At 48.7% G+C, this 13758-nt stretch overlaps 1 protein-coding gene across 7 annotated transcripts in view; it reads left to right on the forward strand.

Annotated features, from left to right (window-relative positions):
* Positions 1-339: 339 nt before the first annotated feature.
* Positions 340-13758, forward strand: part of DAPK1 (death associated protein kinase 1) — a 176882-nt gene continuing 163463 nt past the window's right edge. The window contains exons 1-2 of one of the 7 annotated variants that reach the window (XM_032392944.1): positions 340-411; positions 1719-1887. In XM_032392944.1, coding sequence (XP_032248835.1) covers positions 1826-1887 — 62 coding nt within the window. In that variant the 5' untranslated portion in view covers positions 340-411; positions 1719-1825. The other 6 variants (XM_032392941.1, XM_032392939.1, XM_032392946.1 and 3 more) reach the window with 6 other exon arrangements.

Consider the following 13758-nt stretch of genomic DNA (forward strand, 5'->3'; position numbering starts at 1 on the left):
CCTTTCTGTTGCTCATTGGTCCTCTGAGACCTCAATCTTTTCTTCTCTTTTGCATACCTTCTTATCTTTCAGATCTCAGCTCAAAACACCTATTCTGGAGAGGAAAGGCAAGTAATGCGACCCACTCCCTCCCTGCCCTTCTCTATCCCGTTCTTCTGTGTTACTGTCTCCATAGACCTGATTTCTTCTAAAATGGTCTTATTCATTTGCTTACATATTTCTTTTCTAGCTTCTCCACCAGAATGTAAGTTTCACGAGGGCAGGGAATTTTAAAAATCTATTTTGGTCTCCAAGTTCCCGGTGCCGAGCACCGTGCCTGGCACACGCCGGGCGCTCAATACACATTTGGGGACGAAGGAATCGCATTTCTCTGGAACGCGGCCGAAGGGGGCAGCCGAGCGGCGTGCACAGGTGGGGCGCCCACGACGCGCGCGGCTGCGCTCCCTCGGCTCCAGGGTGGGTGTGGGTGAGTGGGTGTGTGCGGGGGTGTGCGCGGTAGAGCGCGCCAGCGAGCCGGGAGCGCCGAGCGGGGAGGAGCACTCAGCGCGGCGCAGAACCCGCAGCGCCGGCCGGGCCGGGCAGCTCGGAGGTGGGTGGGCCGTGCCGCCAGCCCGCCCGCGGGGTCCCCATTGGCCGCCTGCCGGCCGCCCTCCTCCAGGAAGGCGGCGAGGAGCCGAGGGGCTGCTCCCGAGCCGGAGGGGAAGAGCCCCACCGAGCCGACGCCGGGGCGGACGCGTGGGATCCGCGCCCCCCCATTCGCCCCCTCCCCGCGCGCCCGCCGCCGCCCCGCTCGTCTCCGGCGCTGGCGCCCACGGTCGGCCTCCGACAGCTCCGGAGGGACCCGGGCAGCTCCCGGGCGCCCGGGTGAGTGGCCGCGCGCGCTCCCCGGCTCCTCCCGGGCCCCGCCGCCTGCTTTTGCTTTCGCGGCGGCGGCGCGGCGGGGTTTGCCCGGGCAGCGCCCAGGGCAACCGGGAAGGCCGAGGCGGGGGCGGCTGGACTGCGGGGAGAAGTGGGGTCGCAGCGAGGAGGCTCCCTCTGCCCCGCGGGCCGGGTGGGAACAGGTGGCGCGGGCCGGGCCGGGCGCTTTGTGTCGGGGCGCGGAGACGGGGAGCGGGCGGCCGCGCCTCCCTCGGCCGCTCCCTTTCCTCCCCTGCTCCCCCGGGCGGCCGTACGCCGGGTCGGCCGGGTAACGGAGCGGGAGTCGCCAGGAATGTGCCTCTGGGGACTGCCTGGCTCGGGGGAGGGGAGGGGGTGGCCGCGGTGGCCGCGCTGGCCGGGGAGTGCGGGCGCCGAGAGGTGGCGCGGGGTCGCCGTGCCGCCGCAGACTGGAGGGGGATGCTTCCAGCGAGGCGCGTTCCGCCCGGGCGAGGGCTTCATTCTTCCGCGGCGCCCCCGGAGGTGGGGAGCTGGGTGGGGGTGTGTGTGGAGGAAGGGGAGGCGGGGAGGCCAGTCACTTCCGGAGCCGGTTCTGATCCGCGCGGAGCGCGGTGCTTTCGGGGACGCGGACCTTGGGGTGCGGTTGTGCTCAGCTCCACGCGCGCGCGGGCGATGCGGGGCTGGGGACGTCCCTGGCGCGGGTTTAACAAAGGGTGCGCCTCTCCACCCGGCGGGGAGGGGCAGCTGGGGAGAGGGGGTCCTCGGCGAGCGGCTCTTAGCTGGGGAGGACTTCTTCCTTTTCGAGTTGTCATTTTACTATTATTGTTGCTATTATTTTAAAGGACTGGAGACTGATGCATGAGGGGCCCAAGGAGGCGCAGGAGCGGTGGTGATGGTGTGGGAAGCGGAGCTGAAGTGCCTGGGCTTTGGTGAGGCGTGACAGTTTATCATGACTGTGTTCAGGCAGGAAAACGTGGATGATTACTACGACACCGGCGAGGAACTTGGCAGGTACAAGGGGTGCCGGAAGCGCATGCTACTGGGTGGTGGGAATGCATAATATTGAGGGCAGTGGGCGGTAAACAAATGCAGTTTGAATCGGGAGGCTCCCTCTCCCTTCCAAGAGATGTGCAAATTATAGAGAAAAGAGTTACTAACCCAGCACGGGCTGGGGTCCAGAAATAAACCACCTAATCCAAGGGGCTAGGATAGGCAATTTCAGTGTTAGATTATGTTGTAAAGGGTATTGATCAAGAGCCCTGGACAGGAACAGATTTAATTGTCTGCAGTAACTCTTGTCAGCTTTTGCCGTTCCGAGATGAGGCAAAAGCTAAGATATATTTGCATCTGGTGTTAGATCTTCTATGTGATTTAAGCAGATACAAACTAATTAGTAGGCTTTTAAAATCTTAATACTTTCTTTCTGAATTTTCAGAGTAACCTGAGCAAGTATTGGTAGCATGCTTGCCAGATGTTGCTGTCGGGTTTGGATTTTGAAACTTCCTCCAGCCAGGGATTTAATTACCCCGTTGGTGTTAGTGGTTGCTTTGGTTTCGTTTACCATGTTAAATTTTTAACAAATAAACGATTAAGAGTCTAATATGGCTATCTGGATCCAGAGTGTACTTCCACCACTGTGGGAGCTGTGACTCTGAGTGCAAAGTCGTTCAGTTTCTAGGTGAACAAAGAATGATTATTTTGAGGCGTCTCAGCACTGGCTCAGTTTCCCCTTGACTGGGTATTTGACAGGATGTGTTGAGCTCTGGTCTAAGTAGCACAAAGCCCAGTTTTCACACTAAATTTAGATTCAACGTAAGAATTTGGTTTTAGGGGATTTGTATTGAGTAAAGGATCTTGAAACAAAGAGAAAGTGTGTATTTACTTACACCTGTATCAAAATATGTATTTTCCCATATTCACCTGATGTCCTGATCCTAAGCTTTTTTTTTTTTTTTTTTTAAATTAGGAGGAAATTCAAAAGCACCCACACCCTAGGTTACCTAATGGGAATTTCCAGTGTGGAGCTTAACTAAAATTTTTTACAAGTTCCAGTAAGAGTGGGGAATAAAAGCCATTTTTAAAAGGTTACTGTAAGAGAGTATTTCTGTATGTGTTTGGTATCAACTCAGGACATCACTGAGAGCCTGCACTTAGGAGGAGCTTATGCTATATTATTGGAGATTTCCTGAGGGAATAAGGAAGAAGGAAAGCTCTCAAAAATCATACTTCATGGATATGTTTAAGATTAAGGTTTAAGGGTATGTGGTTGAAGTACTTGGTTTAACTAGAAATGAATCACTTTATTCCTGTGGTTTTCAGCAAGACGAGTGGTATATGAAGTTTTCCTTTGAGTTTCCGTACTAAGAAAAAAAGGTGAAAAAATGTATTTTAATTCCATTTGTGTAGTGTGGCCTGATTATATAAATTCTCTTAGAAAGAGGGGTGATTAAAATTAGGTGAGCCGATTGCTTTATGGATTAAGTATATGACCTTATTTTCAGTAAGATCTTTTGGTAAAATTGTGTGTTATGAGAAAGAAAAAAAACAAAGCCTCCCTGAGGCTGGTGGGGGAGTTTGTGATCTTTACTTCGTGGGCGAGATGACAGGCCCTCTGCCTCTGAGCTGAGAGGTGGCTTGCTCAGTTCTCACTACATTTAGCTTTGATTTTTGTCTCGGTCTCCGTTTCTGTGTAGAACTTTCTCCCCACTGTGCAAGACTAATTGACACCTGGTTGATGGGCTGATTTAATTTGTGTGACCTATGGATTTGAGAGAAGGGCTCTGAGAAAATGGGAGTTGGGGGTTTTTAAAATAAAGTATATATGCCCATCCATCTGATACAGCTGCTTTTGCTTTGCCTAAAAATGGGGAAAATGGTTGATTTGAGGGGGAAGTTTTTTTTCCAAGCCCTGTGATTTTTACATCTGCCTGGGAAATAGCCACTTCCTGAAAACAAGTCCTGACCTAAGATAGATATGAAGGAAAGAGGCTGCTTCATGTGTCTCAGAAATGGAAATGGGCAGATAATTGAGCACAAATGCAAGGCCCTTGTAAGCAATGAGTTATACACAGACCAGTGTGTACATTCTACACTTGACTTGCATGTCTTTAGGAGTCATCTAAATAATAGGTACTCGTTTAACTTACGCATATGCTGAGACCAAGTCCATAGCCAGAGGAGGGAAGATCGGTGCACTCAGTATTGTTACTATTATTACTTTACTTTTAGGAAAAGAGAGTACATATGTATGAGTGCTTGTGTGTGTGTGTCTGTGTGTCTGTCTATGTGTGTTAGTGTGTGTCTGTGTACTGCCCAGGACTGCTGTAAAAGCTCTCTGTCCCTGTAAAGAACGTTATAAAGTATTCTGATGATTGCAGTAGTGATCCAGCAGACAGACCACTGGACAGACATCCTGGTTCAAAACCTGGGTCTGCAACTTGCTAATCACCTTGAATAAGTCCCTCACCCTCTCTGACTCTCAGGATCTTCATTTTTAAAGCAAGGGGCTTAGGGGTGCCTGGCTGGCTCAGTCAAAAGAGCAAGCGACTCTTGTTCTCGGCGTCATGAGTTTAAGCCCCATGTTGGGTGTAGAGATTACTTAAATAAATGAATAAATAAAAACTTAAAAAAAATAGAGAGGCCTAATGCTTATGTCATGGCTGTTGTGAAAATCACATAATCTAACACATGTAAAAGTATTTTAATCAGCAGTAAAGAGTTAAACCAAGGCAGATATTATCTGCAGGACTGACCGAGACATGTGGGTGTTCCAGCCAGGCTAATAATTTGGCCTGCAAGTCCATTTTTGTTCAGGTATCTGTTTATCAGTTTTGGGGAAGGGAGGCCTTCTGGGAAAAGGGTCATGCATGGGGGAGGCACGCTGATGTTGCCCTTGGCCTCCCCACTCTGTCTGAATAAAGCAGCTCTGAACTCGAACATGAACCTGTTGTGAGCAGCCACCCCTCCCTTTAGAAGACTGTTTGGTGACCTTTTGTGTTGACTCCGGGAGGCCCTTTGGGGTCTCACTGTCCATCTCAGGAGGTGGAACAAAGCCCTGTTTCCATCCCAGGGAGTGGTTTCTGGGAGGGGTTCTTATGCGTGCAGATTTCTCCATCTGCCATTATATCTGGGTCATTTTTAGTGCCCCGGAATGCCTTAGACACTCTTATCAGCGGGAGCTTGGGAGGCTGCATGCTGGCTTGTCCCACCATCAGGCTTCCCTTATGTGGTTGGCCGTGGTCCAGACTAACCTGTGAGCCTTCTGGACATCTCTCTGAGCACCACTTTCCCGGGGAACTGGCCTTCTTTCCTCTCCCGCTGTCTGACCTTACATCATCTTAAGACCCGGGTCCTACCTCCTGAAGAAATTCCCTCCACAGTGATTTCTCCCTTCAGACTTGCTGTCTTGAAGCACTCTACTCTGTTGGAACATGACTGCAGACTGCGTCGTGCCATGCCATGTCCTTGCTTTGTGCTGTCGTTATTCTTGTGTTGCTTTTTTTTTTTTTTTTTTTTAAAGATTTTACCCATCCATTTGACAGAGAGAGACAGCCAGAGAGGGAACACAAGCAGGGTAAGTGGGAGAGAGAGAGAAGCAGGCTTCCCACCGAGCAGGGAATCCGATGCGGGGCTCGATCCCAGGACCCTGGGACCATGACCCGAGCCGAAGGCAGACACCCAATGACTGAGCCACCCAGGCGCCCCTCTTGTGTTGCTTCTTGTAGCCCGCTTGAGCATTCCTTCTGGTGAGCTCCGTGGTCTTTTCTCCCCAGGGCATGCAGTGTGCCCTGTAACACCAGGCGAAAGCTCCATCAGTGCCTGGACAAGCCAATGCAGGTTGGCAGGTGCAATATTGGGACCGGCACGGGGATTTAAGACCTAAATGATGCTGTGGATGCTGATGCTGATAGAGAGGCAATGTGTGGTGTGAGGCAGCCTCGGTACACTCACTTGGAAAGTGGGGAGACCCCGACCTTTAGAGGGTGTTGTGCGAATGAGAGACCGTGGCTGTAACCACCTGACACACCATGACTGCTTAAGGTATTATTTTTAATAACTGTTGTCCCCTACCACATTGTAGAGTCATTGTTTATTTGATTACCTGCTTTCCTCACAGATTGTCACAAGGCTTTGACCTTGGACTTGCTCATCAGTTTGTATTTCTAAAGCCACTTAGGTACTTGTTGGTAGAGGCTCAATAAATGCTCGCTCTTTGGATGAGTAGATTGATATATGTAAAGCACCGTGAACACACACACATGCTCGTACGTACATATGGCCCTCAGTGAGTGATGACCACGGGGAGATGAGCTTGGGATGTTAAGGGCTGCAGCTTATAAGAGTAAAAACTGCTTTTCCTTCTGTGTTCTCTGTGACTGGACAGTTACATGTCCAAGTTACATGTCCAGCTTTAAACAAAACAAAGTGGAGCATTAGATAATTTACATCGGTTCGGATGGTGGCTGGAAGCTTAATCATTCAAATTTAAAACTTTCTCATTCCGGCGTACAATCCATAGGCATTTTAATTGAAGTAAGGCTTTGTCCTAAACTCCAAGAGTCAGCGTACATCTTTCATTTGGTTTACTGCGGACCACAGAGTGGGTCCTAAGAATTAGGGCAATCCTGTGTGGGTGGAAAGAGGAAAGACTTCTTGGCCTGTTTTCCCTTTAGAGGGAGAATCACAGGCCCACCTGGTTGACTAGTGAGATCATCCTGTAGGTTGGCGCCGAATGTGATTTTTTTAATTTGCATTTCTGCTTCTGTGTTCCCTCAGATGTTTCCTCTGATAGGAGAGGCTGCAAAGTTTTAAGAGAGAGAAGGTTCAAATATACATATTAGAGGTGATGTTCAATGATTTGTTTTTATTAAAGTATAGTGGACACACAATGTTAGGTTAATTTCAGGCGTACAGCATATGATTGACAGCTCATGTGTGATGGTGCGCCCACAGTGTGGCTGCCCTCTGTCACCCATGTACAACACTATTAGGGCATCATCGACTATGTTCTGCATTCAGTGATTTTGAATTCTGTGCATTTTAGGAAGGTCCAATAATGGTCTTGCAGGGCGTGAAGGGAGGGCACGGTGATGGCGGTGAGCAGCAGTTTGGCTGGATGCTTGCTTGCCAGCACTGGGCAGGTATCTCTGGACCATCCAGGCAGGCATAATTTAGGTTCGATGGGGCCAGAAACATAGGGGGTTGAGGTTTTATTGATGGGGAGCCAAGAAGCATTGAAGCGGACTCTTTGGTCCGCCTATGCCTTGTTACCCCCAAGCCTGTATCTTACCTAGCCACTTGGGAACCTAAGGCCCCATAACATTGGCTGCCTCTACAAAGCTGTGGAAAACACGCAGTAGGCTTACAGAGATGGATGCTCAGATTAATTTCAGTAATTATATATGGGAGTTATATCAGGAGAGGTGACAGTGTCAACATGTCCTCTTACCTTCGAGCAAAGTTGTGACCCCTTAAAGGCAAAGACCATTTCCTCCCAGGTGGAGTGGGGGTGGGGAGGGCATCTGGGTGGATATCCTTGGAGGTGGTGTGGGGGGCAAGGCCTAAGCCCTGTGAGCTACAAGGTCAGTTACATTGTCTGACCTCTTTCAAGACCCCCTGTCTTCCTGCAGGGAAATGTATTACGAACTTTCACCCTGAATTCTAGCCAGATGCTGTGTGTACCTACACTAACCAGGCATTTTGTCTAAATGCAATAAAACATGATTTTACTAGAAAGTTATTACTGATCATGAGACAAAGACTCTGCTTACTGGTGGAAAGGAGGGGCTTGCCTTGGTGAAGGGCAGCCCAAAGACCCCTCGGCACCCGGAGCTGGAAGAAGCTGGGATAATCAGTGGGTCCTCCCTTTCCATTTCATCTAGTCGGTGCTTAGACAGGTCAGGTGTCTCGAGCAGCTGCTTAGTAGGTAGCAAGAGGTGGGCCCCAAAACCTGGCCAGGCCTGCTTCGGACGTTCTTTACACTAGTTAGGATTTGGCAAGATATTTAAGAGAGGTGATTTGGGCAGCCAGCTAATGCCAATCTGTTTTTAATATCTGCCTTTGAGAGGGTGGTTAGGAACAGCTAGAAGCCAACTTCACTGAAGGTTTGATCCCCCGCCCCCCCTACCCCCCCCCCCCCCAAGCCAGAGGCTTGCTCTGAGCTCAGAACTCCCCTGGCACTTTCCTGCACACAGAAACTTCTTTCCTTTTCCCTTGTGCTCCATGGTTATGAATGATGTTGGTGTGTGGCATGGTTTGACCCAACTCCCAAAATTAATAGTTCGGCTTTTTAGAAAGTTCACAGAACACTCTTACTATTATTTAACCTTTGAGTAATGTACCGTGTTAAGTCATGGCTCTGCCTGGTGGGCCATCCCCTAAATGACAAGCAGTTTCTCGTTTCATGAAGTGGCACTAGTCCGCATGGTTTAGGGCCTGCTGTATGATTGCCTGAGACTATATGTGGAAGACCATACTTGGTTGTTTTGCTTTGGTTTATTGAGGTAAATTATCACAACAGAAAGCCCCATCTGTCAGCCTTGAGAGAGATGATATGACAGTATAATTATTTATAGTAAATCAAATTTATCACTTTGTTAACATTCTAAATGAATTCCTTTAAATATGAAAGGAGGAAAAAAACAATTGCCATTCGGTTTTTCTGCAGTATCTAAATGGGATTGAAACAACTGGGCCTGAGTAATAAATCTTTTTTAGGTAAACCGAAAAGTGCTGTACCCCTCTCTAGGTTTAATGTGCCAAGAGGATTTTTACAAAGTCTAAAACCTAAGATGGTTAGTGTCTTATTTTCAATCCCAGTCCAAAACAAAACAAAACAAAACAAAACAAAAGCAGTCCTGTGCTAGTCACTGATCTCGGGCAGTAGGTTGACCGGTGTGATCCTTGGTGACTCTTGTTTATAGCTTCTCTCTTTTTTAGGTGACATAAGAAGCTAGTGTGGCTTACAGATCACATTGTGGCCACTTAAGTATAATGTTGCCTCCGCCTGAGAAATGACCATGTGGCTCACCCCTCTGTCCTACGACATTTCCAGTGTGAGCTTGAGGAATTTTATTCAGCAACCTAATGTATATTCAGAGATGTCAGGAGAGGAGGTGGGGTGAACGTTGTTGATTTTTTCCCTTTATAAACACATTCAACTTTGGATGAGGAACATAATGTTTGAGCAAATGAATGCTGGAAACTGCTGATCTCTGGTGTTTGAAAAGTTTATACTGATGGTGCTTATATTCATAAGCCTGGTGGTTTTCAGCTGGGAAATTTGGCTCTGAGTGTGGCCTCTCTTTTGGGACATATTTTCTGTCAAAACTACCTAATTATTCTTATTTAGATCTAATGTGATGAACGAGGCTGGTTTATCTCAAGTAGTGTGGATATTGTAAGTGTTCACCTGCAAGGAATGAGCTAATTTCCATTCTTTCCCGTTGTTCAGTAGTTCGTTCTGCGGCTTGGCATTTCCTGCCATTGAAACCACGCATACTTTGCCTTTGTATCTTAAAAAGTCAGGAGCTTTGAGACCTTACTTCCATCTTCCATGCTCTTGTCTGAGGCCCTTGAGGGTAGAATTTTCCAGTTGAAAAATAAATGTAGGGAAAATAATCAATGCCCCCTTTTTCGATCTGTCATGAAAAGGATTAGCTCTTCCTCTGAGCTGCATGTCTGTCTATGACCAGGCTGTGTATGCAGAGGGTAGGTAGGACGTGGCTGAGGCAAGGAACAGCGACAGAGGGATCTGTTGGGACAGAGAGGGAGTGGCTTGGAGCAGAAAAGATCAGTAGTTGGAGCTGACCGAGGCCTCAGCTTCCCGTCCTCCTTTGAGAAGTTGCTTTGCCTCCTCTGTTCGGAGCTCCATTTTTTTGGGGGGGGCCGGGGGGGGGCGGGGGCATCTGTGGTTTCTGGGTAAGCAGTGTGTGTGTCTCTGGGAAAGTGATGAAAAAGACCACAACCTTTTGAGCGTAGTTTTTAATAGGCTGGGAGTTACAAGCTGCTTACAAGCTGCTTCACTTTACAAACAACAACAGCAACAAACTAAGCTAGGGCCACTGCAGGTATGTACATACAGTCGAGGAGAGACTTTTACAGCCAACTGCTGACGTCTGAGATGCTGAATTGCACATGATACACGGAGGAGCGGTCTGTAGAAATTTGGTAAGCAAAACCAAACCCCAAAACACTGAGACGTCACTTGCTACCTAACAAATACCATTTTACTGGTATATAAATCAGTATAATTGAAAACAGAGCCTGCCAGGGGTTTCTGTTATACACCTGGGGTGTGAACATACAAAGCTGTCTCTCTAAATATTGTCTTTGCCACTCAGAGTATCTAGAATCAGCATGTGAGCTGTTGTTCGTGAAGCCAGAAACTTCTACTGAGTTTGTCCTCAGGAGCTCCTCTGGCTCCTGATGATCACGGGTTAGCTTCCTTCCCCACTGCAGGGTACGAGTAGCCCCTTTCCCGGCTTGCTTGCGCCGCTCTGCAGACCATGAGTGCGGTTGCACCGGGGTGCTCAGGGCAAGGCCCGGCTGACTTCAGGCACTAATGCTCGTTTTTCTCCCGAATGTCATTTTTTCCACATTGTGCCATTGGAACGAAGTAGATTCCTCACCTGTCATCCCATCTGGCCGTGAGCCTATCAAGTGACTGCTTGGGATTCTGTTCTTGGCATTTCTTTGCAGCGTAATTCAAACAAGCTTCAGGATAGCTGGAAGATATTTACAGTTTTCCCTTCTAGAACTGATGAGGGCTGGCTCTAAGTACCATCCTGTATTTTTCCTCACGTAGAACTGCAGGCAGCTGATTCAGTTGTTTGGGAGAGGAAGTGAATGAGTACAAGTGGAATATTTTCCAGGATAAAGTTTTATCAGTCCGTGCTCTCCCCACCCCTCCCTTGCCACAGAGACAGTAGAGCTTGGCAAATCCAGCAGTGGACAGGCGAGGTAAGCCTCGGGGCGGTGTGTGTGGAAGCACGAAGTCCCTGGGTTTCGCCAAATATGATCCCGGCGCTGAATGGGTATGCCCTGTTTTCTGAATATTGCTGATTAGTAGGGACCAGCCTCAGTAGGTCTCATCTTCAGAAGCAGTCTTCTCTCTTTGATGAAGATAATTAAAAAAAAAATACCTACATTAGAGAGAAGTGATCACCTGGAGAAATAGAGGCAAATAGGAAATGACCTGGCCAGTGTCAGCCCATAGCCTTCTCCAGAACATGCTCCCGGCTCTTCCACCAGGAAGACTGTCTTAGTTTTTATATTCCTTTTTTTTTAAAAAAAACATTTTATTTATTTATTTTGATGGAGAGAGAGAGACACACACAGCGAGAGAGGGAACACAAGCAGGGGGAGAGGGAGAGGGAGAAGCAGGCTTCCTGCGGAGCAGGGAGCCTGATGCGGGGCTCGATCCCAGGACCCTGGGACCGTGACCTGAGCTGAAGGCAGATGCTTAATGACTGAGCCACCCAGGCACCCCTAGATTTTATATTCCTTAATAATTTGGAATGAAGCAGTGGCCACTTTGTGTACTTTTGCAGTTGGCTTCTGCATGTGCTTCTCAGCTCTCCCTGTGGATTGTGCGTTTTCTGAGAGTAGAGAACATGGCTCTTTGTGTCTCTTCTGTTGGGTGGGATTAAGGTAAGCACACAGTGGGTCTTATTTATTTGCCTTATGAAGGCACATATGCAGAAATTAGAATATGGTTCAGAGGTTTGGACCCAAATCCCTGATTCTACAATGCACACCAGCTGTTACCTTGGGAAACTCACTTGACTCGTTTTTTTCATCCGTTAAATGGGGATAGTAATCATACCTATCTCATAAGTTCATTGCGAGGTTGTAGATAATGTATGTGAAGTGCTTGGTCTGGTACCAGGCACACAGTAAATGCTTGAGAAGCGGTGGTTGGTTAACAAGATGGAGAGAGCGAGAGGGAATGAGGGAGAGGGGGACACGCTTCTGAATCTATGTGACAGAACCATACCTTGTCTCCATTCATTCCTTCTTTCCCTGCTCAGGTTCTGGCCTGGACACCTAGCAGTAGGGTAGGGGTGAGGGCTCACTCCTTAGTTCCATCCTTCCGCCTTCTCTTCTCCATTCTCCTCTACCTTTGGCTCAGCCTGCAGGGTGGGCTCATTCTGCCAAGTTCGACTTTGTTCATCTGATCCGTCCTTATAGGAGTGCCTGCCCCAAGCCCGTGGGCGCCAACCCAGGACTCGGTTTCTGTGCTGGGTTCCCTCAGCGAGTCTGCCTCATGTTGTGGTAGATGGTTCTTCGAGTTCCGGAGAAGCAAATTAGGAGTTGAGCTGTGCATTCAAAAATGGGCTGCTGGGGATAAGATGCCATCCTGAAAGTCCACCCAGGGGAGCCTGGGTGGCTCAGTTGGTTGAGTGTCTGCCTTTGGCTCAGGTCATGATCTCAGGTTCGTAAGATCGAGTCCTGAATCGGGCTGCCTCCTCAGCCGGGAACCTGCTTCCCCCTCACCCACTCCCCCTTCCCCTGCTCATGCTCTCTCTCTCTCTCTCTCTCTCAAGTAAATAAATAAAATCCTTAAAAAAATAAAATAAAAAAGAAAGTCCACCAGACGCCATGGGAAGAGGGAGGGGGAAGCTTCTGTTAAGGAGGTCCTATTAAGATGGAAAGAGATGTGTCCAGGGAAGCCAGGGTCACTAAAGCGGCAAGTCAGCCAGGAGTCAGCCAGGAGTCAGCTGCTCAGAAAAGCTCCGAGGGGTAGCCCTCCTGGCATTGTTGGGGACCCGGGATATGTCAGCATGCAAATTCAGCTTTCCTATGCTGTCCTTGAGTTCCTGAAAAGCCTATTTCATTTTTCTAGCTGCTTTTTAAGTTAAAAATTGTCCTGAGCAGCCAGCAAAGACCCCAGGAATTTGATCAGAGACACAAAGCACGGCTTTTTGTGATAGGTCTTTATGGAAAAAGAGGTCTGAAATGAGGGCCCCCGAGTGCCTGAGCAAGACGAGCTTGCTACAGAACACCAGACCTATGGCAGATCCGAGCCTCCATTCAGCTCTGACACGTACTGATTTAAGATGTGAAAATGAGTGTTTGGCCAAACCCAAATTGCCCGTGCCAGGAAAAGCCTATTAGGTTGGTGGCTGAAAGACTGAATTGTTAGGACTCACTTAATGGCCAGGAGGCTCTGCCAGGTGCTGGGGGTGAATGCCCACTTAAACCCGGGAGTGCCTATCCTCGTTCCCCTGGGTGGGGGTCTCGTCTGTGCAGGGAACAGGGCTCCTGCCCAAGAGGCCACTTTTAAAGGGTGCTTCCTCATTCTTCAGGCCCACTGAGCGGATAGCTTTAGTTTCTAAAAGTGACATTAGAATTTGAAAAGAAAAATACTTGGAAACTGGGTCTAGAAGGTGAGTTCAGGTGAAATATATGGGAATGGCATAGCTGACTATAAACAGGCACCGTACGTGGACCGTTACACAAAACTATCGTGTGAGCCGAGCTGTACTATCGTTCATCATTTATTCCTTCATCCAGGGTGGGCTGGACACGTGAATGACCCAGCACTTGCTGAGGTGTTCGGTAGGACCCTTTATCTCAACAAGTTTCTAATCATGCAGAGTAGACAGACTTTACACAGCCAATGATAACAGAAAGCCCAAGTAAGCAGTGAGAGAAACCAAGTATGGACACCTGTTTTTGGAGTTCGGGCAGGGAAAGGTCATTCTGACCTAGAGGGGTCAGTGCTTTTTTTCATTCATTTATTCAGATTCTTGTGGGGATGTAAAAATGTAAGCAGGTGGGTGCCTGCTCGGCTGTGTGTGTGTGTGTGTGTGTCTATCCTATTCCCTGGAAGCTAGTGGGAATCAGGCATGAAGCAGGAGACAAGGAAACCGAGGTTTG

This window comes from Phoca vitulina, unplaced genomic scaffold (assembly GCF_004348235.1).
Source record: "Phoca vitulina isolate PV1807 unplaced genomic scaffold, GSC_HSeal_1.0 scaffold70, whole genome shotgun sequence".
In the NCBI taxonomy this organism is placed as follows: Eukaryota; Metazoa; Chordata; class Mammalia; order Carnivora; family Phocidae; genus Phoca; species Phoca vitulina.